Source organism: Lissotriton vulgaris, chromosome 2_2 (genome assembly GCF_964263255.1).
Source record: "Lissotriton vulgaris chromosome 2_2, aLisVul1.2, whole genome shotgun sequence".
In the NCBI taxonomy this organism is placed as follows: domain Eukaryota; kingdom Metazoa; phylum Chordata; class Amphibia; order Caudata; family Salamandridae; genus Lissotriton; species Lissotriton vulgaris.
The window spans coordinates 273,347,210-273,374,625 of NC_141688.1; the positions used below are offsets into that span (position 1 = coordinate 273,347,210).

At 44.3% G+C, this 27,416-nt stretch overlaps 1 protein-coding gene across 2 annotated transcripts in view; it reads left to right on the forward strand.

Annotated features, from left to right (window-relative positions):
* IFTAP (intraflagellar transport associated protein) overlaps positions 1 to 27,416 on the forward strand; it is a 250,190-nt gene that overhangs the window by 69,204 nt on the left and 153,570 nt on the right. For both annotated transcript variants that reach the window (XM_086959605.1, XM_086959606.1), the window contains one exon: positions 11,227 to 11,371. In XM_086959605.1, the coding sequence (XP_086815731.1) occupies positions 11,269 to 11,371 (103 nt within the window). In that variant the 5' untranslated portion in view covers positions 11,227 to 11,268. The remainder of the gene's footprint in view (positions 1 to 11,226; positions 11,372 to 27,416) is intronic.

The window sequence follows — 27,416 nt, forward strand, 5'->3', positions numbered from 1 at the left end:
AGAATATATATTCTTCTTTTCGGGATGTTAATAATGACCTGGACCCCCCCCTCCCCTCCACTTCTGATATCGCAGTTCCGTGCAGGCTTGACACAATTCCACCCCTAGACTCTTCGGGTCTGGATAAGCTTATCTCCAAAGTCACTTCAGGCTCCCCCAACGATTCAGCACCCCCTCAGATTCTGATTAAGGCCATGGACATAGTTCGCCCGGTCATACTGGACCTTCTCAACACTTCCATCTCCTCTAAATCCGTACCTCCCCCCTGGAAGTGCGCGATGGTGAGGGCCCTGCTGAAGAAGCACAGTCTCGACCAATCCAATTTGGCGAATTATCGTCCTATTTCCTTGCTCCCTTGGCTGAGCAAACTGCTGGAGAGGCATGTAAATAATACTCTGATGAACTATTTGGAGTCAAATAGTCTTCTACGTGCCTCCCAGACAGGGTTTCGTCCCCTACATGGGACCGAAACCGCCCTTCTAGCGGTAACAGAGGAAGCAAGAGCAGTGTTAGACCAGGGTGGCAAAGTTGCCATCATCTTATTAGACCTCAGCGCCGCGTTCGACACGGTTAACCATGTCACGCTATTACAACGTCTGGCGGACATGGGCGTGTCGGGCCCGGCTCTGGACTGGCTGACATCATTCCTGACTGACCGCTTCTTCCAGGTCTTCGAGGGCGAGGCTGTGTCACCTAAACATCCTCTCAGGTGTGGGGTTCCTCAGGGTTCCTCCCTGAGCCCCACCTTATTTAACACCTACATGGAACCCCTCGACAGGATTGTCTAACCCTTCGGTGTGCGTATTATCACCTACGCGGACGACACCCAACTGGTGGTCTCTTTAGACCACACGGAGGTGTCGTCCAACACTCTAGGCCCCTGTCTTGAGGCTGTTGCCAGATGGATGCAATCTTCCTGTTTAAAACTCAATGGGGAGAAGACAGATGTTATCTTATTAGGTAACCCCTCCCCCTCTGTCTTTGCTTCCATCTGGCCACCATGTTTGGGCCCGTCCCCAGCCCCCAAGGACCAAATAAAAAGCTTGGGAGTTTGGCTTGACACTGCCCTGAATTTCTCAGTTCAAGCCACAAAGACCGCAGCCACCTGTTTTGGACTGATGAGGATGCTGCGGAAGGTGCTCCCTCTGCTTCCATTTCAGGCAAGGAGGATCCTAGTCCAGGCTCTCATACTATCTCGCCTGGACTATGGGAATGTCCTCTATATGGGAGCCCCTTCCTTTGTTATCCAGAAGCTCCAAGTCACCCAAAACAGTGCAGCTCGCCTGCTCTACAACCTCCCCCGCTGGCAATCAGCAAGGAATGCCCTAAGGGAACTTCACTGGCTCCCCATAGCGGCCAGAGTGCAATTCAAGGCTATGTGCACTCTTCACAAAGCCTTTCATCACCTGGGCCCTGCAATCCTACAGCCTTTTGTCACTCCCTATGTTCCATCACGTTCCCTTCGATCTGGGACCCTCCAGCTGGCCTCCTCTACCAGAGTTAGGAGAGCCCGTTGGGGAGGCCGCTCCTTTTCACACACCGCGGCTAAGCTCTGGAACACTCTTCCTCTAACCTTGAGAGGGACCACTAATCATCTTTCCTTCAGGAAAGCCCTGAAAACTCACTTGTTTGCCAACTCCTGCTGATCTACCCGAGCCCGCGCTAACTTAGTCTTCTGTCATAAGCGCTACGAGGCCTCCGGGTAGATAGCGCTATACAAGTGAATTTTCATTCATTCATTTATCTATTGGAAGTGTACGGCAGTAGAATAAAGTGTTTTGTGCATCCACTCTCCAATTTTAAATGAGCACCTTTCTCACCACTCACAATTCTTTCATGCACTGCTTCCAGTTACCAATACTCGCCATTTAACAACTTTGCGAGTCCAAACACTTCACAGCCAGACTCTAGTGAAGTGGTTACAACGTGGACTCTCCACTCTGTGAAGTGGCCCAAATGATGGAACGGGCGGAACAGGATGGATACCTGATGGTAACTTTACACACTGTGGAAGTACCCTGTTGTATACCATATTGACACATAGGATGCACTCAGGTAGCAAGTCGGACACACTTAGGCATACTATATGGTTATTTGCTTAGACCAACAGTTAGTTACTCTTTTGTAGTTATACACTCACCATGTGTCCCACAGCATGGACCCAACCGCCAACCCCAACAGAAAGCCTCTCTCCCTGTCGCTGCCTCTTTGTGGTGCCATGTTCAGTAACCAGTAGCAAGAGTGCAATAACACATCCCATAGAGAGAGCGGCATTTGCATAATCATCCAATCGTTTCTACTTCGATCAAAACGATAATAAGTACATTGCACGGAGTGTGAATACTCCGTATACTGAACCAATCGTTTCTGCAAAACAGCCGGTCGGTAAAGGTGCCAGACAGCAGAAATGCAAACCTAAATCCTTTGAACAATGCAAGGGAAATTTTCACTTCAAAGCCCCATGGTGGTTGGTGATTTGGTAGAAGTGATCATACTGTATTCAACAGGGAGGTAAATAGTAGTTTTGTTGGGGTTCATGTGCCATCTAGTACTAATCACTCCTGTAAGTGTACTGCAGGCTTTGAACGTAGGCCAATGCCAATATATTTCTCTTTTGATAAAATGCTCCCCCCACTGCCTTAGGTGCCACCTAGGATGAGAGCCTTAAGGTAAACAACATTATTTCAAATTTCTTTCCCAACTGTTTCATTTTATCTCCTGCGGGGATGAGGTTGAAAGGAGAAATTGCGATTCTGTACTAGCGCTTGGAACTCTTTTTTTAAAGATCTTTTTCTATATATTTTACGATAGACTCATGATGCCTCACACTCGCACCTACAATGTGGTATGCACGACTTTTAAAACTTGTAGTGTTCTGTAACAACAGTACCTTTCTCAGCTTGTCATTTTTTGTCTCCTGACCAACTTCCTTCCTTAGACCAGCACAATTGAACTTTTTCATTTCTTAACTTTCGACCAGTGACTTTTCACTGCTAAGTTTTAAAACCTCTTGACTCAATGTCTGGCACCTGGATGTTTACAACGTGTAAGATTTCAAACCTTAATTGTTACCCAAGGCAGCCCCTACGGCTCAGTCCAGGAGGCCCCTGTGTTTTTTTTTTTTTTTTAAGTTTGATTTATTGAGGAATAGAAAGGGGGAGTAAGGGAAAGGGAAGGAAAGGAGAAGAATTACAATAAGCAAATGGCAGAAATAAACATTAAAATAAAAACATCATAAAAGTAAGCATTACAAGCATGAAAAAGCATGAACATATCATAAAAATAGGAAAAACCTTAAGCAAAGTATAAGATATACGTGTACAATAATAATAGCAATGAAAAATATATATGAATAATCAGATAATAAGGAAATCATGGAGGTTTGCGGACTTCAACTATGTCTGGGGCGGGAGAGGAAGGAACTGGAGCAGAGGCAGAAAGGTATGTTACCAAAGGAAGCCAAAGCAGGTCACGTTTAATAGCTAAGGATATGGGAGATACGTAGTTGGTGTCTAAACGATGATTAAAACAGATTGCATTCCACTAGGATTGATATGTAACATTTGTAGCTTGTTTCCAGTTAGAGGTAATAACGTGAAAAGCTATAGCTAGGAAAAGATCAAGTAAAGGGTAATAGCTAGTAGGACGAGGAAGTTCTGACGAGAGGGAACCTAGGAAAATTAGTGAGGGTGAAAAGGGGACCTGGAATTGAAAAATCTTTTGAATTTGCTTCCAGACCAACTGCCAGAACTGAGAAATAGGAGGGCATTCGAATAACATATGTTTGAGATCAGCAGAGGAGGATGGACAGGACCAACAGGAAGGGGGAGTGTCTGTGGGAAAACGAGACAAGGCAAGTGCGGTAAATAAGATTCTGTGATAAATGAAAAATAAAGTCTGGGTACTGTTAGCAGCCCTGGAGGTTTTATGGAGTTTAGTCCAAATTTTGTCCCAAAGAGGGACCGGCCATGCCTGAGAAAAGTCCAGCTCCCAAGCAAGCTCAGTATGAGATTTTAATCTATCATTGATAAGACGAAAGGAATTATATAAAGCGGAAGCAGAAGGAGACGTGTCCAATAAAAGGGAAGTGGGTTTGCAATCTATCGGAATTTCGTTAGAAGATGGGAGAGTTTGAAGGTAGGAAAGCAAGACTGGATAAAGGGCGTTATATTGTGTTTGGGCAGAAACGGGTAAAGAGAAAAGAGATTGAAGATGCTGAAATGAGAGAGGTGTACCTTGAGACAATAATTGAGATATCCATAAGAGACCACGAGAATGCCAAGTTCTCCAATATATAGTACGGTTGCGGATTTTGAAAAGAGCGTTATTCCAAATCGGCTGGTCGTGAAGAGAGAGAAGAGAAGAGTAAGAGGAAGAGAGGTAAGGAGAAAGGAGGTTACTAGAGTGTGAAAGAATAGGTGAGCGAAAATGAGTTAAGGAAGATGTAAAAGATAAGAATTCCCGGAAGGTGAAAGGGGAAATGAAAGAAGATTCTATGCTTAACCAAACAGGAGGATGATATGGCAAGGTAGATGATAACCAACGAGTCGATTGTTTCAGGGAAAAAGCGCGATGGTATTGTTGGAAATCAGGAAAGCGCACTCCGGATTGAGCTTTGCCTTTACGTAAGGAAGCAAGAGCTATTCGGGACCGTTTACCATTCCAAAGGAATTTCAATAATAGAGAATCAATTTTCTTAAAGAAAGAGAGGGGAATGTGTAGAGGAAGCATGGAAATAGTGTAAAGAAGTAGGGGAGATAGCATCATCTTTATAGAGTTGAGCCGACCCCACCAGGATAGAAAGAGCGGGTGCCAACGAGTAATAGCCGTATCCATTTTCTTATATACATAATCAAAATTTAGCTTGAGAGTATCGGATAGTATAGGAGCAAACCAAACTCCCAGGTATTTAATTTTGGATGGTTGCCATGCAAAACCTGTAGAAGAAAGGAGATGTTTCTGACAAAGAGGATTCAATGGTAGAATCTCACACTTATCGGCGTTCAAGCGATATCCGGAGACTGCCGAAAAAGAAGAGACCTGTTGAAGAAAAGAGGGAATGGAAGTAGCAGGATCGTAACAGTAGAAAAGAATACCATCAGCATAAACCGAGAGCTTGACTTGTTGGGTACCAAAAGGAAAACCAGAAATAGTGTCATCTAAACAAATTTTAGTAAGGAAGGGTTCTAAAGCTAAAATAAAAAGTAAGGGAGATAAAGGGCATCCCTGTCTAACTCCTCTATGTAGAGAGAAGTAATCCAAGGACATCCCATTAACAAAAATAGAAGCTTGGGGATTAGAATAGACTAAAGAAATAACAGAAATGAATTTAGATGGAATACCAATCCAACGTAAAGCCTGAAACATGAAATCCCACCCAATGCGATCGAAAGCCTTCTCCGCATCTAGGGAAATAGCTGCAAAAGGAAGAGTGAGTGAAGAAGATTTACCAAGTATGTTAAGAAAAACTCGGGAATTATTTGATGAGAGACGCCCCTTGACAAAACCAGATTGTTCTGGACCGATGATGTCCGGTAGAAGAGGGTCCATACGTAAGGCTAATATTTTCGCTAGAATCTTATAATCCGTGTTAACTAAAGATATTGGTCTATAATTTTTGCATAAGGAATAATCTTTATCATCCTTTGGGATTAAACAAATTAAGGCTTGTTGGAAGGAACAGCTAGAGGAGCCAGCGTCGGAAAAGGATTGAAATAAAAGTAGAAGTTTGGGAAGGAGAAGAGAAGAAAAGTGACTGTAAAATTCAATTGTAAAGCCATCAGGACCTGGAGATTTACCATGGTGGAGTTTAGAAACAGCTTGGGAGATTTCAGAGAGAGAAATATCACGTTCCAGAGTGTTAAAATCAACATGAGAAGTGGGAGGAGAAGGGAGAGATTGAAAATAAGCAAGAAGATCATCAGGAGTAGGAGTCTGTTCAGGGGTATAAAGCGTATCATAGAATTTAGCAAATTCTGCAAGAATTTCTTTATCTTTAAATGTGGATTCACCAGAAGAGGTTTTAATAGATTGGATTTTTGTACGTTCTTTACGAATCTTCAAATAGTTGGCTAAGAGCTTCCCCATTTTATTCTTACCACCATAATATCTAGAATTACACTTGAGAAGGGTGTTAGAAGCGGCATCTGTTGTAAATTTGTAAAAAGAGATTTTTGCATCGATAAGGGCTTTAAGGGATGAATCAGACTTTGAGGTGAAGTAAGCGTGTTCTAAAGCCTTGATGTCCGCTAAAATTTTCTCCGATTTGGCCGCGTGCAGTTTTTTCCGTTGTGACACAAAATTAATAATAAAACCCCTAGAGGCTGCTTTAAATGAATCCCAAACCATAACAAAGGGAGAGTCAGGGGTTTGATTTAAAAGAAAAAATTCTTTGGCAAAAGCAGTAAATTCAGCACCAAAAGTGGGGTCTGAAAGTAAAGCATTATTAAATCGCCATCTGCCAGAATGAAGGGAAAATGGGAGTAAGTCAAGGTCTACAATAACTGATGCATGGTCTGAGAGTAAAATGGAGCCAATCTCTGAGCGAATAGCGTGTTGGGATAAAGGGTTACTGAGAAAAATATGATCGATACGGGATTGGGATTGATGAGGAGGGTAGAAGAAACTATATTCACGAAGTTCAGGATTGCATAATCTCCAAATGTCTACAAGGGCATTATTTTTAAAGGAATTGAGAAATTGTGTGTGCATTCTAGAGGGGGTAAATTTGACTTTTGAGTGTCGATCAAGGAAGGGATCCACAATCTGATTGCAATCTCCAGCGAGGAGTATGTAGTCACCAGTAAGGGAGGACAGTTTGGTAGAAATAGCAGGCCAGAAAGACTTATCAATTGCAGTAGGGGCGTACACATTAAAAAGGGTAAGTGGGATGTTATCTATAAGTAAATTGACAATGAGCCAACGGCCATCAACTTCACATTCATGAGTAATGGAGGAAACATTTAACTTTTTATGTAACAAAAGTGCAACTCCATTTTTTCTAGAAGTCGTAGGGGAACAAAAAACATGACCTACCCAACAGCGTTTAAGTTTCAAAGCCTCCGGTTCAGTTAAATGAGTCTCTTGAAGGAGGGCAACATCAGTTTTAAGTCTGCTAAATGGGAGAGAACCCTCTGCCGTTTGATTGGGTTATTTAAACCTTTAACGTTCCATGTCGTTACATGGAATGAAACAATTTAGAAAACAGCTATAAGTAACGTGCTTAATAATGCATAAAAATACATTTGAGAAGAAATGAAAATAGAAGTAGAGTAGATGTTATAGAAAAAGGAATGAATACCAGAAAAAAAAAGAGAAAGAAAAGTCAAGGATAAGAGTAGTGATAAATGCAGAAAAAATAAGATAGAGAAGGAAAGAGAAAAAGGTGAAGCGTGTAGTTGAGAAGGAGCCAGGATATGAGAAGTAGGAAAAGGGACAGCATCAATAGAGAAGAGAGAGACAGTACATGTCCGAGACGAACGACTGAAAGACATCCTTACGAAAACGAAAAAACCAAACAGAAAGGGGGGATGGTGGTGGCAGGAGACGACGACGTGAACATCCAGAGGAAACATCAAAACCTCAAATAGTATGATATCGAAGAAAGGCAGCATGAGGGAAAGGTAGGTTAAAAACGAGGTGATGTGACGAAGGGGTGTTGAGAAAAAAGAGAACTTGAGGATAAGTACATGAGTATACAAGGACTAAAAAGGAAGATGGGATGAAAAAGAGGTGAACATGCATGAGAAAACATAGAAGAACAACGTTGAGTGCTGTAGAGCGTCAAGATCACGAACAATAAAGACTCAGAACTACATTCAAATGCATTGATGAAGAGAGTTAGTAAGTCAATCAACCAGGATTGGACATATCCATGACATCAGGACCATGTCGGCGGAGAAAGGCCTGTAAGGCCGCAGGATCCTCGTAGGTGGTTGTTTTGTCCTTATAAGTAACTTTAAAGAGACAAGGGTGCAAAAGACCATATCTAGCGTTGAGGGCTCTAAGTTGCGGTCTCATGTCTAAGAACTGCTTCCTGCGTTCTGCGGTGGCCCTGGATACATCCTGCGAAATGTAGAGATGATGACCCTCCCAGATGATCTGTTTCTTGAGTTTGACAGCAGAAAGAACTTGGAGAAGGTCGGTATATTGAAGGAGAAGCATGATGACCGCTCTAGGTTTGGTAGCAACTCTAGGGCCAAGACGGTGGGCTCGTTGAATGTTAATAGACGATAGAGCTGGTGTATCCAAAATCTTAGCGAGAAAGGACTGGAAGAAGGCGGTGGGATTAGACCCTTCTGAAAGTTCCGGAAGGCCGTAAAGGCGTAGATTGTTCCTGCGGTTTCTGTTCTCCAAATCTTCGGTCTGTCGCTTTAGTAGTAGGATCTCCGTTTCCATGGACGAAATACGAGAACAGGAGGATTGCAAGGAGTCTGCGGATTGTTCCAGGGTGAGAACACGCGCATCCTGAGAAGACCATTTCTCCTGCATTGCCTGCATATTTTTGGTGGTGGCTTCCATGAAAGGCTTGAGAGCACGTAGTTCCTCTAGTATGAGATCCATAGAGGAAGAGGAGGAAGAACTCTTAGGGGAAGGTGGATCTTTTTTGAGACGCTTAGAAGAAACCAAAGAGGATGGCGTCTTACCCACGTTGGAAGTCTTTGGGATGGCTCCGTGCGGTGTTTCCGATTTTGATGGACGGTTTTCCTCCATGTGTGGGAGAGGAGAATCAGAATCCGATCCAAGTGGAGCTTTATGAGTAGTAGAAGTGAGCTTTAGGTTGCGGAGTTTTCCCATGAGAGCTCAAGGAAATAATTGAAAAAAATCAATGATCCCAGTGAAAGGATACAGGTGGTTAAGCACAGCGGGAGAAGAGCAGAAAATTGCAGTGAAGCCAGTAGTACAGCAAGAAAAAGTTCCGGAGTAAGCTCAGAAAATCCTGAGAGAAGCAAAGGCACTGTTATATGGCAGTCTGAAAGCAGGTTCCTCGCAGCCAGAAAGATAAAGCTGGGTAAAGCACCTCCAAGAAGAAGAGGTTACGTGAGGGGCCGCATGGATTCAGAGGAGCTGCATGTAGGTAGTAGAACAAAAAAGAAATCGCAGGAATGGCAAACTTAACATGTTATTCAGATATGCCGCTGAGATAAGAATGCAATGTTGAACTGTCTAAGATAACTTCTCCGCAGGGCGTCATATGAGAAGTGCAAGAAATCTTGTGAGGAGATGTAGTGGAGCACAAAATGGCGGCTGGCAGAATTAAGGCATTCCATGCAAGAATATAGTGAGCATCATGAAGAACAGCATAGTGGAACAGGGAGGCTCACCTTTACAAAAACGCTGCAGTGGAGGATGAGTTATATCGAAAGCGGCATGTTAGGAGTCTGTGGAGGACCTCCCCGCCGGCCGCTATGAGGAAACGCGGCCGGCGCTTAAAATGGCAGCCGCTATTGTGAAGAAACACTCCTTCGCGGAAAGGTGCCGAAAATGATACGGAGCCGGAAAACCAAGGCAACTGTTCATGAGTTGCACATTCCGGTCCTCCGAAACGGCTCTCCGCTGGTGAAGAAACCCCTCCGTGCCGCGAAAAGATGCTAGGTTCCGCGGCTCGATGTGTGGAGCTCCGGGACTACGCCGCCATCTTGCCGGCGCGCAAGCCACGCCACCCAGCCCCTGTGTTTTTAATTGGAGTGTTCAGCCCTCATTGAGTGGTATATTCTAATAGCCTTATAGCTAGGGCACAAGTCCTAAAAAAAGAAGTGGGGGGACGCTGTCACCCGAAGTGACGTCACGACAGGAAGTGACGTCATGAAAGATGCCGAGCTCCTCGTCCCAGAGATCCCAAAGCGTTAAGTTCAGCTGTTTGGCAGGGGGACAGCGCCCCACCCCAACCTCTGGTAAAATAAGTGGGGGTACGCCGTTCACCCGCGTAGTACCCCTACTCGAGCCCTTCTTATAGCCCGCTGCACCAGGCACACAGCTCCGGTATATACGGTGGCCTATAAGGCTATATATTTCTATGGATGTTAAGGCTGCAGCTATTCTGGGTCGTACCTTTAGGTGAATGCTATTCCCCCTCATATGAATTGTACTACAAATGAATGACAACTTCTTTGTTTCTTGAATGGAAATGGGATTTGTCCTACATTTTTAGGTTCCAGAAACAAACAAAGGTTTTGGCATCATGGCTGTGGTGGCTATTGTATTGATTGTGACTACAGACCAGTGGTCAGACGAGCCTGATAAATTGAGAAAATCCCACAATTGTTATGACTGAATCAATTTTTCATAATAAAGCCTTTGATTGGGTATCTTTAGGCAGAGAGAAAGTATTATTATTACCTTGTTCAGGTAGTTGGAAAAAAACAAGAAAATTAGGAAGTGGTAAGTGAGCTTGCGTACGCAAGGGTCTCCTCTGCCTTGTAGTGCTCTTAGACCATAGGTGTTTATAGTGGTACACCATGTCTCTAAATTCATTCAATGCCTTACGTGTATTCATTTGAAACCTCTTACATTATTACCTTTTCCAGTTCAATATTGGAGACATTAGTAGGACATTTTGTATTGTAACTTGACCAGCAACCATTTGAACCACCATTTACCGCTCATTGCCAAGCTTCGTTTCTGGAATAAAACTACATGACATTACAAAGCTTCGTGCCCCCGCCTATCCTCCCAGTACTCAGTGACACGCAGCTGTGCACATTGTAGATGAGGACGTACATATTGATATTTTGTAGAATTGTCTGGGCTAAGTTTTTTCAAAACTTAAATCCTGGGGCATATGACATCCCTTAATTCCACCAATGATATTATATTTACAATACAGGGATCAGCTTCAGTAGTAAATTTTTGTTGTTGATTGTACAGCTCCAGAAAAGGCAAGCATCCTTTGTAGAAATACCTTCATACCAGGAACTGGCGATCAGGATGTTGAAAGAAGTCCTTAGGGACATACCTGGTTTGATATGTCCTTGCTGCCTTGCTCATGCAAAGTGTAGACTCCCAGAGAACGTAGCAGCAACCCATGAAGACTTGATATGATTGACCCCAACCGCGAATAAATTCCGAGGCAATGGATAGCTGATAGTAGGTGCACCGATAAATGTCATGCATCTCTTTTCAAATTGAAATTGGCACATCCATCCTCTTCACCAGAAGTCAGTCAAAACGTCAAGTTCTACCGAAAGATCTTCCTTATCACTGTTTGTTTCTTTGTATTTGATGTAGGATATTACAGAGGGATACCTTGCTTACGGCAGGAATGATATCATGGAAGAGGATAAGAACATTCAGGAGGTGCTTGATCAGTTTTTGAACAGCCATGAGCAGACGTATGAGGAGTTTCTTGACAGCTTTACTCACCTAACGAAAGGTAAACCCAAGATAAATAACTGTATCATTTCACAACTTATAAACTTAGTAGGGATTGTTACAGATCAAATGATACATACGTCTTTAAAAGGTACAAAAAAACAAGGCTTCATGCAGGAAGACTCATTTACAACCCGATTAAATGACCCTGTAGTGTTCTTTTTTTTTTTGTTCTACTATTGCATGAGTATATTTTGGTTGAGGCTCCCATTCAGCAGTAGCAAAAATTGGGCATTTAAGCTCTGCTCCAGCAAGGTTTTTTGATGTTATTTTTCCTATTATACATCGAAGCCTGCTTTCCCTGTTTAAAAACCTGTCTCTAATTTCTTATTAAATTCTACTTTTGACATCAGTAATCGCCTATGATAAGATAAGCATTGGAATTGGAAGCAGGTCTGGCTTATAACTGAATGTGCCTCTTTAGTCACTGGTGAGTTTAGGCACTAAATAGTTCATCATACATGCACTCTGTCATTCAGACTTGCACGTATACATTAGAACATCCATCCACTGACTTATTCTGGAAATCATCTAGTCACACATTCACAATAAAACATGCATAGAAGCACAACAACTATATGTATGATACATTGCTAGTACTTAAAAGGAGAAATATTGCCACCTAAACGTGACAGGCGTATGTTTGCAATAAAAAGTTAAGTAAAAAAAATTAGACATAGCAGTGGACTGCTGCCTTGGAATGTTATATAGTATAGTGTAATAATATTCATACTGGGGATCTAGGGATTGGCCCATCCTGGTGCGTCCTGCTCCCACTCTATCCTGCGACTCACACAGAAGTAGGCCAGGTATTGTCATAAAAACCGGGCTAACAGCTAGTGTGAGAAGCTTGCCTTGTATATGATGTCCACTAACGTTAGTGGACACCCTGCACCAGTCCAGACAGCCCTTATAGTGATTTAGGAGGTCTTAGACAACCTTAGAAGCTCTCGAAGTGGTAGCTGTGGAGAGCAGGCTTCAGACTTAGTCAGACTTTACAGTAGCTTGTTTTGCCAGAATGTAATCTTATAGTATAGATTGAGTGACAAAGAACCTCACAAGGTGTTTATAAAAATATGTATATATTATATAATACTCTCTAACACATTAAGATATCTCCTATCCGGAGATAATCACAATGCACACAATACCTTGCATAGAAATACAGTAAATAGCACAGAATATACAGGGGACCCCAGGGGGAGAGACCAAACCATATACTAAGAAAGTGATATAAGAACCACTACTCGGGTCAAGACAATGTCGAGAGGACGTAGAAGTGCTGGGTACCCAAGGAACCACCCAAGGTGGGTTACTAGGAACTCCACGGAGAGCGTGTGCTCTGTACAAATCAACGTATAAGTCGCAGTTGGAATTTTAAAGAAAAAGATTCCCTTCCCAGTGGACCCTGAAGAAACCCTCCGGAAGACCGAAGGTTGGAGAGCCATGCCACTCGTGGATACCCTAGTACCCACGTTACCTACATCAGCGAAGCCGGGTGCATAGGTGTGAAGTGGTGTCGGAAACCGACGCTGAACCCAATGGTGGACTTCAGGAAAGTGCCACTACTGATGAAGGTGAAGGTGTCCGATGAAATCCGAAGGTGGATTCTAGTTGAGAGGTACCTGCAAGCAAATGGTACAGAGTCTATGTCGCTCAGGAGATCTGGAAGACGAATGCCCACCATTGTCGGGAGTTGCAGGAGAGTTTATTAGGACCTTGACTGTGCAGCTGTGAAGACCAGGCAACGCAGAGGAAGACCTGGAGCCATGCACTAGCTGTACCACGTCGGATGTCGAGTGCTGAGGGGGTCGATGTCTGGCGGAAGAACTAACAAGCCTTGGCAAATGCAACCCACGCAGAGGTCCAAGAAGGTGCAATGTTGGGACCAGATAGGTGTAGGGGACTCATCACAAGCAGGGGAGTCGGGGCAGGCCCGAGCAATCAGGGGAGCCCAAAAGAAACAAAGGTGACCCTCAAATGGTTCCAGATGCCTGAGGCACTGGAGTCGCAAGAGGACCTAAAGCAGCTCACCAAAAGATGCAGGCCACAATGCACAACGATGCGATGTGGCCAAAGATTCTGGTCACTCAAGATGCTCGAGGTTGGGGCTACTTGGACCTCGAAGATCTTCTTGGAAGGAAGCCAACAAGCCTTTGCAACTACAAGTTTACGCAGTGCACAGGGGTTCGGTTATTACAGCCCCCACGAGGGATACTGGCCTCCAACTTGGAGAGCAGGGCAGGCCTCGAGAGCTGTGGGGAACCACCACCTGTATTGAAGAACCTTTTGGAGTACAGAGGAGCTCAGGCTCAACAGAACGGTTGACTTAGTTGCGGTGCTTGCGAATGAAGGGAAGTGACTCCTTCACTTCAAGGAAGCATCCTTCAGGTGTCTTTGATGCCCACAGGCCTTGAAAGGTTCCTGTACGGTGCACAGGCACAGACGACCCAGCAGACTGGAAGGCATATGAAGTCGAGACCAAATGAAGTCCAGAGGGCCCAGACGGTAGAAGAAGAAGTTGTGTCTGATCTGAATCTTGTCCCATGACAAATCTAGGGACCCACCCACAGGTATGCCCTTAAATACCAATAGGAAAGGGTTAGGACAATTCAGGTGACCCTCCCAGGGGCGGGTCTGGACATCGGGGAGGTTACCCACATGCCTTTGTCCAGTTTCGCAACAGAGCTGGAGCCAACGGCTCCCAGAGCTGGTTTGGAATCATGATTTCCGATATTTGAAGGAAGAAAGGGTGGCTTTTAAACTTTGGCGGCAGTGACCCCTGTTGAAGGGCATTTCTTAGCCCGAAATGCATTGGGTTTTATTTAATGAACACTGGCTTTTGACGAACTTCTCATCTGTCATGTTCTTTTGAAAGGTCCGGATGGGAATAATCTGAATAGTAGAAATTTGGGAAAAAGGCGCACGAGGTCGAGTGGGGACACCAAACTAAGAATAAATTAAAGAAGAGGCATACAAGGATCAAAGAAGTAGTTCTAAGTGGTTTAAATGGAATGACTTTTTCGCCAATGTGGCATACTTCGCAGTGCACATGGTTTTGGGGCGCAGACAGGCCATTTTCTTCAGTTCACGTGCTTCACTTACATCCCAGGAGAATGGACTCCGTAGGCCATAGGGGTGTACTGCTCATGCAGTAACACCTTCACGCTTAGAACCAAGCACCCTGCCTTCAGTATTGATAAGGCCTGCAATATGCGTGACTTACATGTTTTAAGTGCAGTAAGTGATGCTAGTACCAGCTTACACAGGCTGCAATGGCAGGCCTGTAGTTCCATTTTGAATGGTCTCCCATGGGTGGCATAAGGCATGCTTTAGCCCATGGGTTACCTCTGGGGTACCTATGCCCTGGGTACCTTAGCACCATATACTAGGGACTGATAAGGATACCCCAGTACCCAATCTGTGATGTACCTTAGTAGTGAACATAACAATTTAAGGGAGAAAGTAGAGAGACCGGGGTCCTGATTAGCAGGCTCCTAGTCAGACTAGTCAAAAACTGCTTAGCACCAGGCATATAGTGGGGGTAACCATGCAGATGGATCCTACCTTGCTACAGCTAGTTTAAAGCCGAAAACTGATGGACCTGATCAAAAGGGAGAAATCCTTCTTTAGGACGAGAACCCTCACTCACTCGAGGGCGACATGCTTCATCATTGGGTTCCCTCTTCATACCCAGACTGTGAAGTCCATAGGGCTACAACTCCCCTAGTCAGAAAGAGCAGAGGTGAATATTCAGTGTGGTGATAGTTAAAACTACCTCCAAAGGGCCAAAATAACTTTGGGGCATATGTATGAAATTTTGTGTTTGCGATATTCAAAATGCTATTTTTAGCAAATTGCATTTTGAGATTCGCAAAACGCGATGTAAAGAAAAAATCGCAGAAATTCACAGCGACCCGCAAATAGTGATTCCTTATTTGCGAATTTGCAAATAAAGAATCGCAAAAATAAAATCTGCCATTCAGGTGCAGCCTGTTGAAATCACAACCAGGAAGTGTGACTGCCCATGCTGCACCTGATTGCCTGAGGCTGATTCAGAGGCTGGGAGGAGAGACGGAGAACTGAGTACTGCATTTGCAAAGATTTCCAATGGATACCCAGGAGAAAGAAAAGGAAAGGAGGAGGCTGGGAGAAAGAGAAAGCAGAAGATCCGCGAAAGGGAGCAGCAGGTGCTGATAGAGGAAATGATACACAGCCATGAGTTGTTATTCGGAAAAAATCACTTTGTGTGCCAGAGCCAAGAAAGAGGAAAATATGGCTGGACATCATGTTAAAGGTAAATGCCAATGGTGTGACCCGGCTCTCTGTGGAGGACCGGAGAAAGAGATGGTACGATATGCGCTCCAGTTCCAAGGACAAGGTGGCAATCAGGCTGGCAGAGGCTAAGAAGACAGGTGAGGGAATACCAACTGCAACAGAGTCAACACCCCTCGAGGAGTTGGTGGAGTCCAACCCTCAGCCAGAGATCATCAGTAGTGTGGCTGACATTGACAGCTCCGACCCTGCAAACACAAGACAAGGTAAGATGCATGCCAAATTCTGCCTCACACATCACCATCCCATTCACACATTTAGGAATGCACCAACTACGGAGTACATGTGAGAAGTTGGCCTGACATATGATGTCCACTATTCTAGTGGGCACCTTGTACCAGTCCAATCGACCCTTATTGATGGTAAGTTTAAAACAACCTTTATAGAAAGCTATCCTAGTGGTAGCTGTGGAGAGCAGACTTCAGGCTAAGTATTGAATGAATGTAAACCTGCTTGTTTTACCAGTCTATAATCTCATGAATGATCAAATGAAAGGAGTACCACACCAGGTGTGTGTGTGTGTGTGTGTGTGTGTGTGGGTGTGTGTGTGTGTGTGTGTGTGTGTGTGTATATATATATATATATATATATATATATATATATATATATATATATATATATATATATAATTCTAAACACACCCCTCTAGTCTCATAGGTGTTTTTTTTCATGTCGGGTTTCGTCGTCGTTTCCTATGGAGAGCTGCAAAGAAGTGCTGCAGGCAACCAGGTTGAAAAGTGTGGATCAAAGATCTGAAGAACCTGAAAGGAGAGGGGACCGAGTCTGGATCACTTGCCAGTGACCAGGGAGGCAACAAGAAGATGCCAGCCGATATTGGGTGATTTCAGGTGATGGAGGTGAAGCGTGACTCTTCAGCCACGAGGACCAGGAGGCGTCGACGAAAACCAGGAGCTGTATTCAAGCTGTCCCACGTCGGATGTCGAGTTCTGTGGTGTCGGAATCCAGATTGGACCCAACAAGCCATGGCAACAGCAACCCATGCAGAATGGAAGGATTGGCTTCGGTGCAGACCAGCAAGGTCTAAGGGACTCACCCTTTGGAGGGGAGTCAGGGCACGTCTGGAGCAACCAGGAACGCCCAGGAAACAAAAGAGTTACCTTCGTGGGGACCCACTAGTCAAGGATCAGAGATCGCGAAGGAGCCTCAAGCAGGAATGCTGAAAGCGGGCCCACGGAACACTCGTGGAGTGTAGGCCCACAATCTTCAGTGCAAAAGGTGCTCAGGGCTTTGACTACAAATAGCCCAATGCACAAAGCTCGGGCCCAAAGCTCGGGCAGTAGGTGCACTTGCAAATATGCCGTGTCCAGGAGTTCCGGTCCCACATCTCTTATGATGGCTGCGGGTCTCAGCTTTGTTGTGATCTCGTGTCGGCCTCAGAGATCTCTAGAAGTCCGTGTCCTGTGTCGAAGATTCTTCGGGATCCGGCGGGAGCCTTGAAAATGAAGACCAGCAAGATGCTTCTTTGGTGCCCGTTTGAACAGGGGAGTCACTCCTTGACCCCAAGGGAGATTTCTTCAGTCTTCTATTCGAAATAGAATGTCGAAGGTCCAAGATATATGTTGCCGAGTTTCATCCAGAGTAATCTAAAGTTCTAGTGACTAGGTACCTATACTTACACCAAGTTTAGGGGATGGACTAACTCTAAGGTTCCACCTATGGGTGGACCTGGGGAGGGGGTGGTTACACTTCTTCCCCTTTTTCCAGTTTCGCGCCAGAGCAGGGGCTGAGAGCCCCTGGAACCGGTTTGAACTGGGGTATGCACAGGGACACCTTGTGTGACCCAGGCAGTGTCTGAAAAGCATTCACTGAATGCACCCACCCTGACCCAATACACTAAAGCCTGTCTGGGGAGATGGTTACACCTCCCTGGACAGGAAACCTATTGTCCAGGGGTCTCTCCTGCCAGAGTTTGCTCCAGCAGCAGGAGGTCAGACTCGTGTCTGTGGCAGCAGCATCCATTTTGTGATGCTGGGGCTCTTTTAAACTTCTACCGGTTAGACCAGTGTGTACATGTCTTCTCCCTCTAGAAGAGAGGAATGCTATCCCCGCCGCCTGAACTGGCGGGGGGGGTGGGGTTAGTATTCCAAAGACACCAAACTCGACATGTTTCGATGCAGCCATTCCAAAGTTAGCATTAACTGCGAGGATTATAATGCACTAAAGAGTATATGGTATGGCTGTATCACAGAACAGCTATAAGGAAGGGATTCCGAAAGCTGCAGAGGGGCTCGGCTCATGCTTGGGCACCCTCTCACACAAAACCAAGAACTCTGCCTTCAGGATTGTCAAGGCCTGTCATAGGAGTGATTTATAGGTTTATATGTGTCTGTTTTAAAAGGTAGATATAGGTATACTATAGCTTAGTAAGGGGTGCTTACACCACCTTCCCCAGCTGCAAGAGCAGACCTGTGGTGCCATATTGGAAGGCTTCCGAGGGGTGGCATAATACATGCTTCAGACCCTGGTAGGCCTCTGGGGTACCTATGACCTTGATACCTAAGGTACCATATACTAGGGACTCAAAAGAGTAACTCAGTAACCAGTCTGGTGTCTACCAAATGTATATGCAATCAATTTAGAGAGAGAGCAGCTAGGCTGGGGTCCTGGTTAGAAGGGCCCCAGCAAGACTAAAGTCGATAAATCAGTGAAACACAGCAAAAAGTGGGGGTAACCATAGTAAGCAGATCCTATTCTACTACAGTACATATGCTACTCCAGTACACTTTTTCAAGCACACACAGCAATGCATCATGGGAGATGTAGTCAGATGCATCATAGAGTGGAGCAATGAGACACAGCAATGTAGAAGCAGTATAAGTAATTCAGTAAAGGGGCAAAAACTCTAGACAGCAGTTAGCTAACGCAAACTGAGAACTTTTTCAGTGAGAAATGCGGAGCATAACACAAAATCAAAATGTGCCTCTTCATTCACAGCACCACCTGAAACGCAGGATGACCGTGCAGGAGCTGAGGAGGCCGCACATACAGAGGAGCAGGCAGGGCAGGAGGACACCGATGATACAACACTGCCCACACCTGTCCCACCAAGAAAGCGTAACATTGTGCCCCCACTGCCACTTTTAGAGGCAGAAACACAGTCCGTAGGGGAGGATGATGCCCAGGCTGAGCCAAGCCAGCGTGCAGCACAGGTCCAGGAACAGCCCACTCTGCAGCATAGGGAGGAAAGATCTGTGAGACGCAGGCCAAAGGCGAGCACCAGCACCAGAGCTGCCGCAGATGATGAACACACAGTGTTTGCTGGACTGGAAGGCAGCATAGTGGAGGTACAGCGCCTGCAAAGAAAATCGATGCGGTCAATACACTGGCAGCTGGTCTCAGTAAACCACAACCTAAGTGACATGAGGGAGGGCATCAGGGACATGACAGGTGCAATCAGAGAACTGTGTGCCACAATGAAGCAAGAGCAGGCAGCCAAATGCAGGGGGAGACAAACAGCAAGGCGGTGTACCGCCTGTGTATTGCCATGACCCTGCTGTCACGTTGCTCAGCGAGCATGCAAGTGGAGATGGCCCACTTCATCCAGGTTGTGGCCAAGGGCTTGAGGCTGGTCACGACCGCCGTGGAACAGCTGCAGACAGCCACCATAAGTGGCACAGGACTCCTGGGCTCAGGGGATAGCGAGGAGCTGTCAAGCAGGAGCAGCATAATCCCACCAGTTTCCGAAACCAGACAGACCAGACGGACCAGACGGAGCAGTGGGAGACCGGGCACAACACCTGAGGAGTCAAGGGAGGGCAGTCAGCACCCTGAACGTGTTCCAGCAGACCGTTCCCTGAAGTAATGAACTGCCATCACTGAGGATAGTAAATGGGTGAAGCAACCAATTACATATGGAATTGTGACTTGCCTACATAACTGTACTGTGGCTACAATCTGTGCAACATCTAGTGACACTCATGATGTGTCTGTCAGGCTGTGTGACTAAAATTATCCTGCTGCTAAAGGATTGATTAAACACAGTTTAATCAATCTGGTAGTAGTCCTGTTTTGTTTGCTGTAATGCCTGCTGTGTGCTGGGAATTGTATGTGATGATGTAGCCTCTGTACCATTGCATCCAGGAATTAATGCAAGAAGCGCAACAGACAACTCTGGGAGACCCCATCTGCTGCTGCTATCACCCCTAGAAAACTCCCTGATGCCTGTAAGTGCAGTGAGCACTGGACCTGCACATGGGTTGTAATTGTTTGGGTCCTGCGTGTTGGGTGTTTCAGCTCCTCTAACAGGTCCATAATGGTGGCTGAGTCCAGGCTCTACTTCTCATGGATCTCCTCGTCAGTCTGCTGGAACACAGTGATGCACATTCTGAAGATCCATTCCTGTTGCCTCCTTCTCTGTGCTGCAGCCCAAATTCGCAGCCTCCTGGCTATCACATACAACGCTGCCATTGTGGAAGTCCCTGTTGCATTTTGGGCTTGTTTAAATAGGTTGCACCTGGTTACCACTTGCTTTGAGTTGGTGGTAAAATCAATGTGCAAAATTGCAAATCTCGCGGATTCGCAATTTGCGATTATTTTCATACATTGATTTACGAATTTGCATTTTGCAGTTTCTCTATTTGCGATTATCGCAGGTTTTGTGTCGCGGTTTGCGAATTCGCAGTGACAATTCCCAGATTTCGGGCCTCGCAAAATAGGTATTTGCTAATTTTGCGAATTTCTATTTTGCGATTCGAACCTATGTCATACATAGTACAAATCTATTTTGCGGTCGTACACATTTTTTTTTTTGCGGTCCGCAGTGTTTGCGATCGCAATATAGCTTGATAAATATGCCCCCTTATTCCTTAGGTCTACTGGGATAAATCTAAAAAGAGGGCCGGGTTTGTAAACCATATATACTCCTCTCAATGGTAAACATGTTTCTGCCCATGAGTGGTCTGCAGAGGGATTCCCGGGCATTCATCAGGACCCTAAATATTAGTCACTCTTTTTGCAGGGTTATAAATAGAAAATATACTGGCTAGCCAGTGATCCAGGTGGCCACAACGATGATGGCCCATGTGTGTTGAGGATTCGCCGTTGTTCTATGAAATCAAAGAAGGAAAAAAGGATATAGATCAAAATTGCAAGTCATCTATATACACATAACTTATAGGATTTCAAGTGCGCATTTCCATACATTTTGTGCTATTGTCCATTATCATCTATGGCATATACCTGTATTGTCACAGAAGTTGACAATCACAAGGACGCATGTCCATATGTTATGTGGGTGGTTTGATACTTAATATCTTGGATATCTTACCTATCTACAGAGAAAGTGAACTCCACCCTCAGGCCACTGGGTACATCAAGTAGAGACCGACTGTAAAATAAATTATAAGAGGCACATAGGACCAGGCAGTACCGCAATACTTTTTGCAAATTGTACGGGTTCTTTGGCGTGACAGTCATCTACTCCCACCAAAGTATTTCTGTACAAACGTAAATCATGCATTATAACAACAAGGGTACGTTCCTAACAAATTAAACAAGAAAATGGAGCTCAATCCATATTCGATATGCTTCTGTATTTCTGCACATCTTGCATTAATGAGAGACTACAAAGATAACCTCCAAGGTGGTTGGGAATAGCTGAAGGGAGGAGTGCACTAAAGCCCATAAGGGGAATGAGTGCTGGGAACCAATATTGTGATGTAACACCGTAGGAGGGGCACAGTGTGGTCAGAATGGAGACCAGCACTGTAGCTCATGTCATAGTGAAAAACCGCCATTACAGCCAGAAGAATTACCCCCCTGTGAAGTGCGGGTTGCGGTGTGGCAGGTGTCTAAGCCCTGAAACCCATAAGGGGAAATCATGAAATATAGAGCATCTACCATCAAACCAGACACAAATAAGCAGGCAGTCCTGCCACTCTCCCATGATCATGGCGAGTCGCTGTGTGGTCAGTGTAAAAGCCCTCGAACACCGTAAGGGTAAGGTGTAGAGTCGGTGTGGTACAAGTGCTAACATTGAAAAAGGGGGACCACAGTCATCCACTGACTCTTTCTTGAGTTCACCTATTCACACATTCACAATAAAACATGCATAGAAAATAAACAACCATATGTATGATAAATTAAAAGTACATAAAAGAAAAAATGTTGCCACCTAAATGTGACAGGCAATAAAAAGTTAAGTACAAAGAAAATTCAACACAGCAGTGGCTGGCAACCTTGGAATGGTATATAGTATAGTGTATCGTTGTATCGCTCCATAATGGCAGACATTTTGCTTCTAAAAACTGCAGCCATTGTGGAATGTCAAAACGATGATGTACTATGGACAATACCATTCCAAAATGCTCATTTACCTTAAAAAACCCGTGGCTGTGAGGGATGTGGTACATTGTAGATGTAGTCTATTGCAAGCGAGCAACTTCATAGCACAATCTGGAAGCTGCTGGGTGCTCTAAAAAACAGACAAAATGTAAAAAGAAAGAAATGTAAGAGGTCCAATAGGAGTAAATGAAAAACTAAAGTACTGGCCTATCAGATATTATACTGAAATACTATAATTTCCCGACGATGTGCACACATGATCAGGCAAAATACCTTTCACTCACAGAGCAAAAGAGCCAATGGCTTAAGTGGGCTGACCCTTCCTCATACTGTTTACTATCCTGGGTGGAAACACAATGTGAATAACACTCAAAAAGAACAATTACTTAAGAAGGCTAACCCAACTCCCCTCTATATATTTGTTCTTTTATTTAGAATATTCTGTCCTCATGGGGCGGTATACTCCAATAGCCTTACAGCCCGTACTACCAGCAATTAACTACAGATCGGGCTTTTAACGCCAAAACGGGCCTTTAATGTCTGCTATAAGCGGCTACTCCAGGCTATAAGGCTATATTAGAATATTGGAATGTTGAGAGCTCCATTGAAGACAGTGGAGCAGCAGTGACCTATAATACCTGATATCGGCCCGCTGCTCTCATCATTACAATTCCCTAAAACACAGCTTCTGAGCCTCTGCCTCTCTCTTGCCCCTCCCTCTCCAAAATATATGGATTTGTCAGGGGAAAGCGAAAGTGCATCAGGGGAGCCAAACTATAACTGGCTAATCAGCCCTAACTAGGGCAAAACTAGTCTTGAGTTTCTTGTTCATGTGCATGGTGGTCTTGCCCTTCAGTTCGGGCATGACTTGGAGCACACCCAAGACTGATTTGCATATGTCTGGGTCCACACTGACTTAGTATGATGTGCAAAATAATGGTGGATTGGGATGCGGCCTGAGCAATTACCAGTGATCGAGATTCATTCAAGCATTACATCCATCCCTCTTTTGAAAGCTATAATAAAAATGCCCTACTTTATCACCTCACTGAATGTCATGAAATGGCACAAGTCTTTTTTTTTTTAACAATCAAATAGATTTCCAAAGCATGTGCTCCAGTGGACAGGGTCTTGAGTTCAAAATGTCCACGGATTTGATAATTCTCACCTCGGTGCCTACTCGAATCATGGGTTCACACTCTGCAACTCTGGGCAATAGCTAGCTTAATCTCCACTACGGCCCCACCGCGATGGGATGCCTGGTCTTCACCTTGGGGATGCCCAGTAGGGGTTATCTCGCAGGGAAAGCCAGGATGGGTTCCCAAAGCAAGCGCTAAGAGACCTGTCGGTGATTTGGCGCTATATAAATCGAAATTAACATAACATAACATAACAAGTGGGTGTTTTATAAAACCATATAACCCTAAATACTGGCGCCAAGATAACAAGTACCTTAATAGTTTAAATGTTATACTTACTTACCTTCATAATATTGTTGTAATCAATATTCTGGCTATGATGTTTTTGGAGGTTGCTCTTTCAAGCATTATATTCTGGCAGAATACCCTATTGTTTTGAGGATAAATGTTTCCATAAAGCGACGGTCAAGCATACAGTGAAAAACTGACTACAATGTTTAAATTATAGTTTGTAAAACAATACATAACCTGTCCTATGAGGGCCCAGCAAGGATTATCAGAGAACAAGCCGTCTACCCTAAGGGTAAGTCAGACGTGCTAATCATGTGCAAAACTGTTGCCTACTGTGATATGTTTTACACAACAAAATACATGTTTACAGTCTTTAAGGCCTGTTGGATTTAACATTTGTTTCACAAAAAATTTGGCCGGTTTGCCTCTTCCCTAAATTTTCGTAATAATCAGATCAGACATACCTCTGTCCTATGAACAAATCTGGACTATGGCGTTGACCGTTACCTTATCACTGTAACTAAGTCAGGTCTACTATTTGAGCTCATGCTTTCCCAAAAGACAGGTGCAATAAAAGCACTAGTTTTGACCACAAGCACATATCCTCCTCCCAATCAAAAGCTTGCATACAGGAAGTGTGATATGTGGAACCGAAGTCTGGCTATCAGTACTGCTTATTTCAATTCTTGTTTGGTAATCAAGAAGGTCTGATGAAAGCTTCCCTGGCAAACTGGACCTAAGATGACAATGTTATTCCTGTGGTTTCACAATGCCTGCTGCAAGAGCTAGTTGACAGCGTGAAAGCAGATGTGGAGCGGAACGGGCGATTCTCCAATTAGCATACAGATAGAATATTGATTTCATTAAAGACAACGGAGGCTAACATTAAGCATAAACCTTTTATTGCTGCCCCAACATGAATCCCTTTAGAGACAAAAACACATCATAAACAAAACATTCTGGTTTAGATTTTCACAGCACTATAAAGCTCTGTGTCACTAAGCATATTCCTCTTGTAGATTGCGACGAATCAAAAGATGCTCCTTTGGTTTGACTGAAAAAGTTCTTACTGCAAATGATTATTTGAAAGAAAGAAGAGCCCAAGTGATACGAAAAGAATTCTCAAGGAAATAATAGCCATTTCATTCAGTAAAGTAATATAAAGTTAATGATATAATTTCCATAAACCTAATCAACTAATCCATTTATACAACTGAAAAGAAAAATGAATTGGTAGTGTTGGGTGGGATAATGTAAGCCTCTGTTGTCTTTAATTAAATCAAGTTTCTCTCTGTATGCTAAACTGGAGAATCGTCATTTCATTACAAGACTGGAGGCTACCATTATGCATGTTTGAAGTTCCCCAGTGTGAGACTGCTCACATGCTGCACTGTTTTATGATAACATTTTGCAAAAGTACTAGTACTTGACCAGTGTGCTGCCTTAACAATGTCTGCTAGAGAACCACCTGCCCAAAAAACCTTTCTAGCCCTAGCACCCCTAGAGGAGTGAGCTCCAGACTTGGTCAAATCTATTCCAGCCTCGGACATCACTGCTGTTGCCCAACGTGAAATAGTAGCTGTTGATATCGTTTGTATGGGGTTTCACATAGGAAAATACCTATTGATCCTCTCCAGCAGGTCTTACATTTCAGCATTCTTTGTCTCCTGCAACTCACCACACACAACTTTTTAGAAACGTGGCTGGATACTGCTTTCAGACTTGCTTTGGTCCTTTCCCAAATGTGAAAGTAGACTCCATCGGGGAAATAAAACTTACTGCAAACCTGTAGAGCCTTCACATCTGAGACTCTTCTAACAGAGATTGGGCTGAGCAAGGTCACTAATTTCCGCAATGTTTGCCTCAAAGAGAGATAAGTATTATCTGGCCAGGAGACAAATAGGCTAACAGCTAGATTGACGTTCCATAGCAAGTCATACCGAGCCCTAAGTTGTTGTCAAAGTCTTATTCCCTTCATCACCACGCAGGTTAAAGGATCACTACCAACAATATTCACCTAAGACTGTCCTGAGGAAACACCAGAACTGTAACAATGAACTGTTCTATAGGCCAAACCTGAATTGAACAACTCAGCAAGGTAGCTTACCATTTCATACTCAAGAGCCTCCACGGGATCCAAATTCCTCCCCAAGCACCAACTACATCACTTTCTCTACACTCCTCTGTATCTTTTCCTCGTACCTGGTACCCATGATTCATCCAGAAGATTCTTAGCCACTCCAGAAAGGCCAGAGTATCTACGAGATCCCCTGAAATCCTCCAAACAAGAAGGTTGAAGTTCCCTCCTAGTACTAAATCTCTTCTTCCAGTCCTTCGGAAATGTCTGCACTCACTGGTATCAGACTAGGAACTTCTACTGCTAATTCTATTACGGCAGGAACCCAAACCTGAGAAGTCCAAAACGGAGTTACAGGAATGATGCAACTTTGTTCCCTCCGAACTTTTAACAATACCCTCTGATCAGTGCAAACTGAGTGAATGCATAGCAATTCTCTCCATCACAAGTCTGCACAAAAGCGTACACTGCCAATGCTTTGGGGTCTGGCTTCCAGTTGTAATGCAGTTTTACTTGAAACGTCAATATGCTGGCAAACAGGTCTACCTGAAAGGGACCCCATAAATCCTGAATCTTTTTAAAGCACACTGAGTTCAGCTTCCAGTCACAGGTGTCCCTCAAGTACCTTGAATTCCAATCTGCTTTCTGGTTCTACCCTCCTCGGTTGAACTTTGCCTTCTAGAAAATGTTACGTTCCCAACATTATCTCCAGCCCCCGTGTAACTCAACACCCATGGGCATGTTCTTAAAAGCAGCCTCCTCAGCCATATCTGAGATCCTGGCCACCGGAGCCTGGGTGTCCAACACTCTGTACTGGCACTGCTCCTCGAGAAAGCACTCCAGGCCTTTCCTAAGGTCGTTCCCAGATTAAAAAAAAAACATTAATTCTGGATCCAGATTTATTGTTATTCATTCTTTGTTATCCAAGAATGATCTTGGGCACTCAGCCCTCATCAGATTCTGAGTCTCCCTATCTAGAAACGTACACATTCAAAACCTAATAATAGAAGTCATGTGGTCCATAGGCCATCAGTCTGATCCTCTTGGGTGTGCACTGAGGGTGGGATTAAACATGTCAGCAACCAATGGGTCCTTAATGGCCTTCGATGTTGAAAGCTGCTTCAAATCTTAATCCTGGAAAATGGTTTCAAAACTCTCCTGTGGTCGAGCATGTATTTGTCCACCTGTCACTCATCATTGTCTAAAAAAATTATCAGTATGGTACTGCAGAAGTATTTTCCATCTTTTGTGCCATGAAGGCCACTCATTCTATTTGTGCCATGAGGGACACCTAACTCCATTGGGCCAACATAGTCGCTCTTGCTCATTGTGCGGCCATTGACACCACGGTCTGTTCTAGCCCTTAGGCTACCCAATCTCAGGGCCCTATGGATTCTGAATTCCTCCCTTGACAGATAGGGAGGATCTCACTTCCTCTTGGCGAAAACGGCTTCCACAACGTCTTTAAAGGAAGACTTAAGCTCTCTGTCGAAGTTTCCTATCTTTTTTCCACCAAGTCTGTTTTTTTATTATTATCAAATAACATAAATACATACCACAGTACAAGTCATATAATAGGCAGATGCTGTTAGTAGGCTGCACAGTGATATACAGGAAAGCCATCGAACGCAACTGTCAGTTTGCCGCACGTCCAGCATCGTAAGAACTGAGCCTAAAAACAAAATAAGATTTGGAAATAATATCTGTGGCAATAAGAGCAAACAAACACTTTACTCAACTTAACATAATAACTGAACATGAGTGTGGGAAAGTAAAAGAATCAGGGGTACCGTACACTGAGCCAGGGTTGGCTACCGGCGGGGCTGGGAAGAGGGAAACGAAGACAAGGTGAATGAGAAAGAAAAGAGGGAGCCAAACAAAGAGAATGAGGAAGGAGAGAA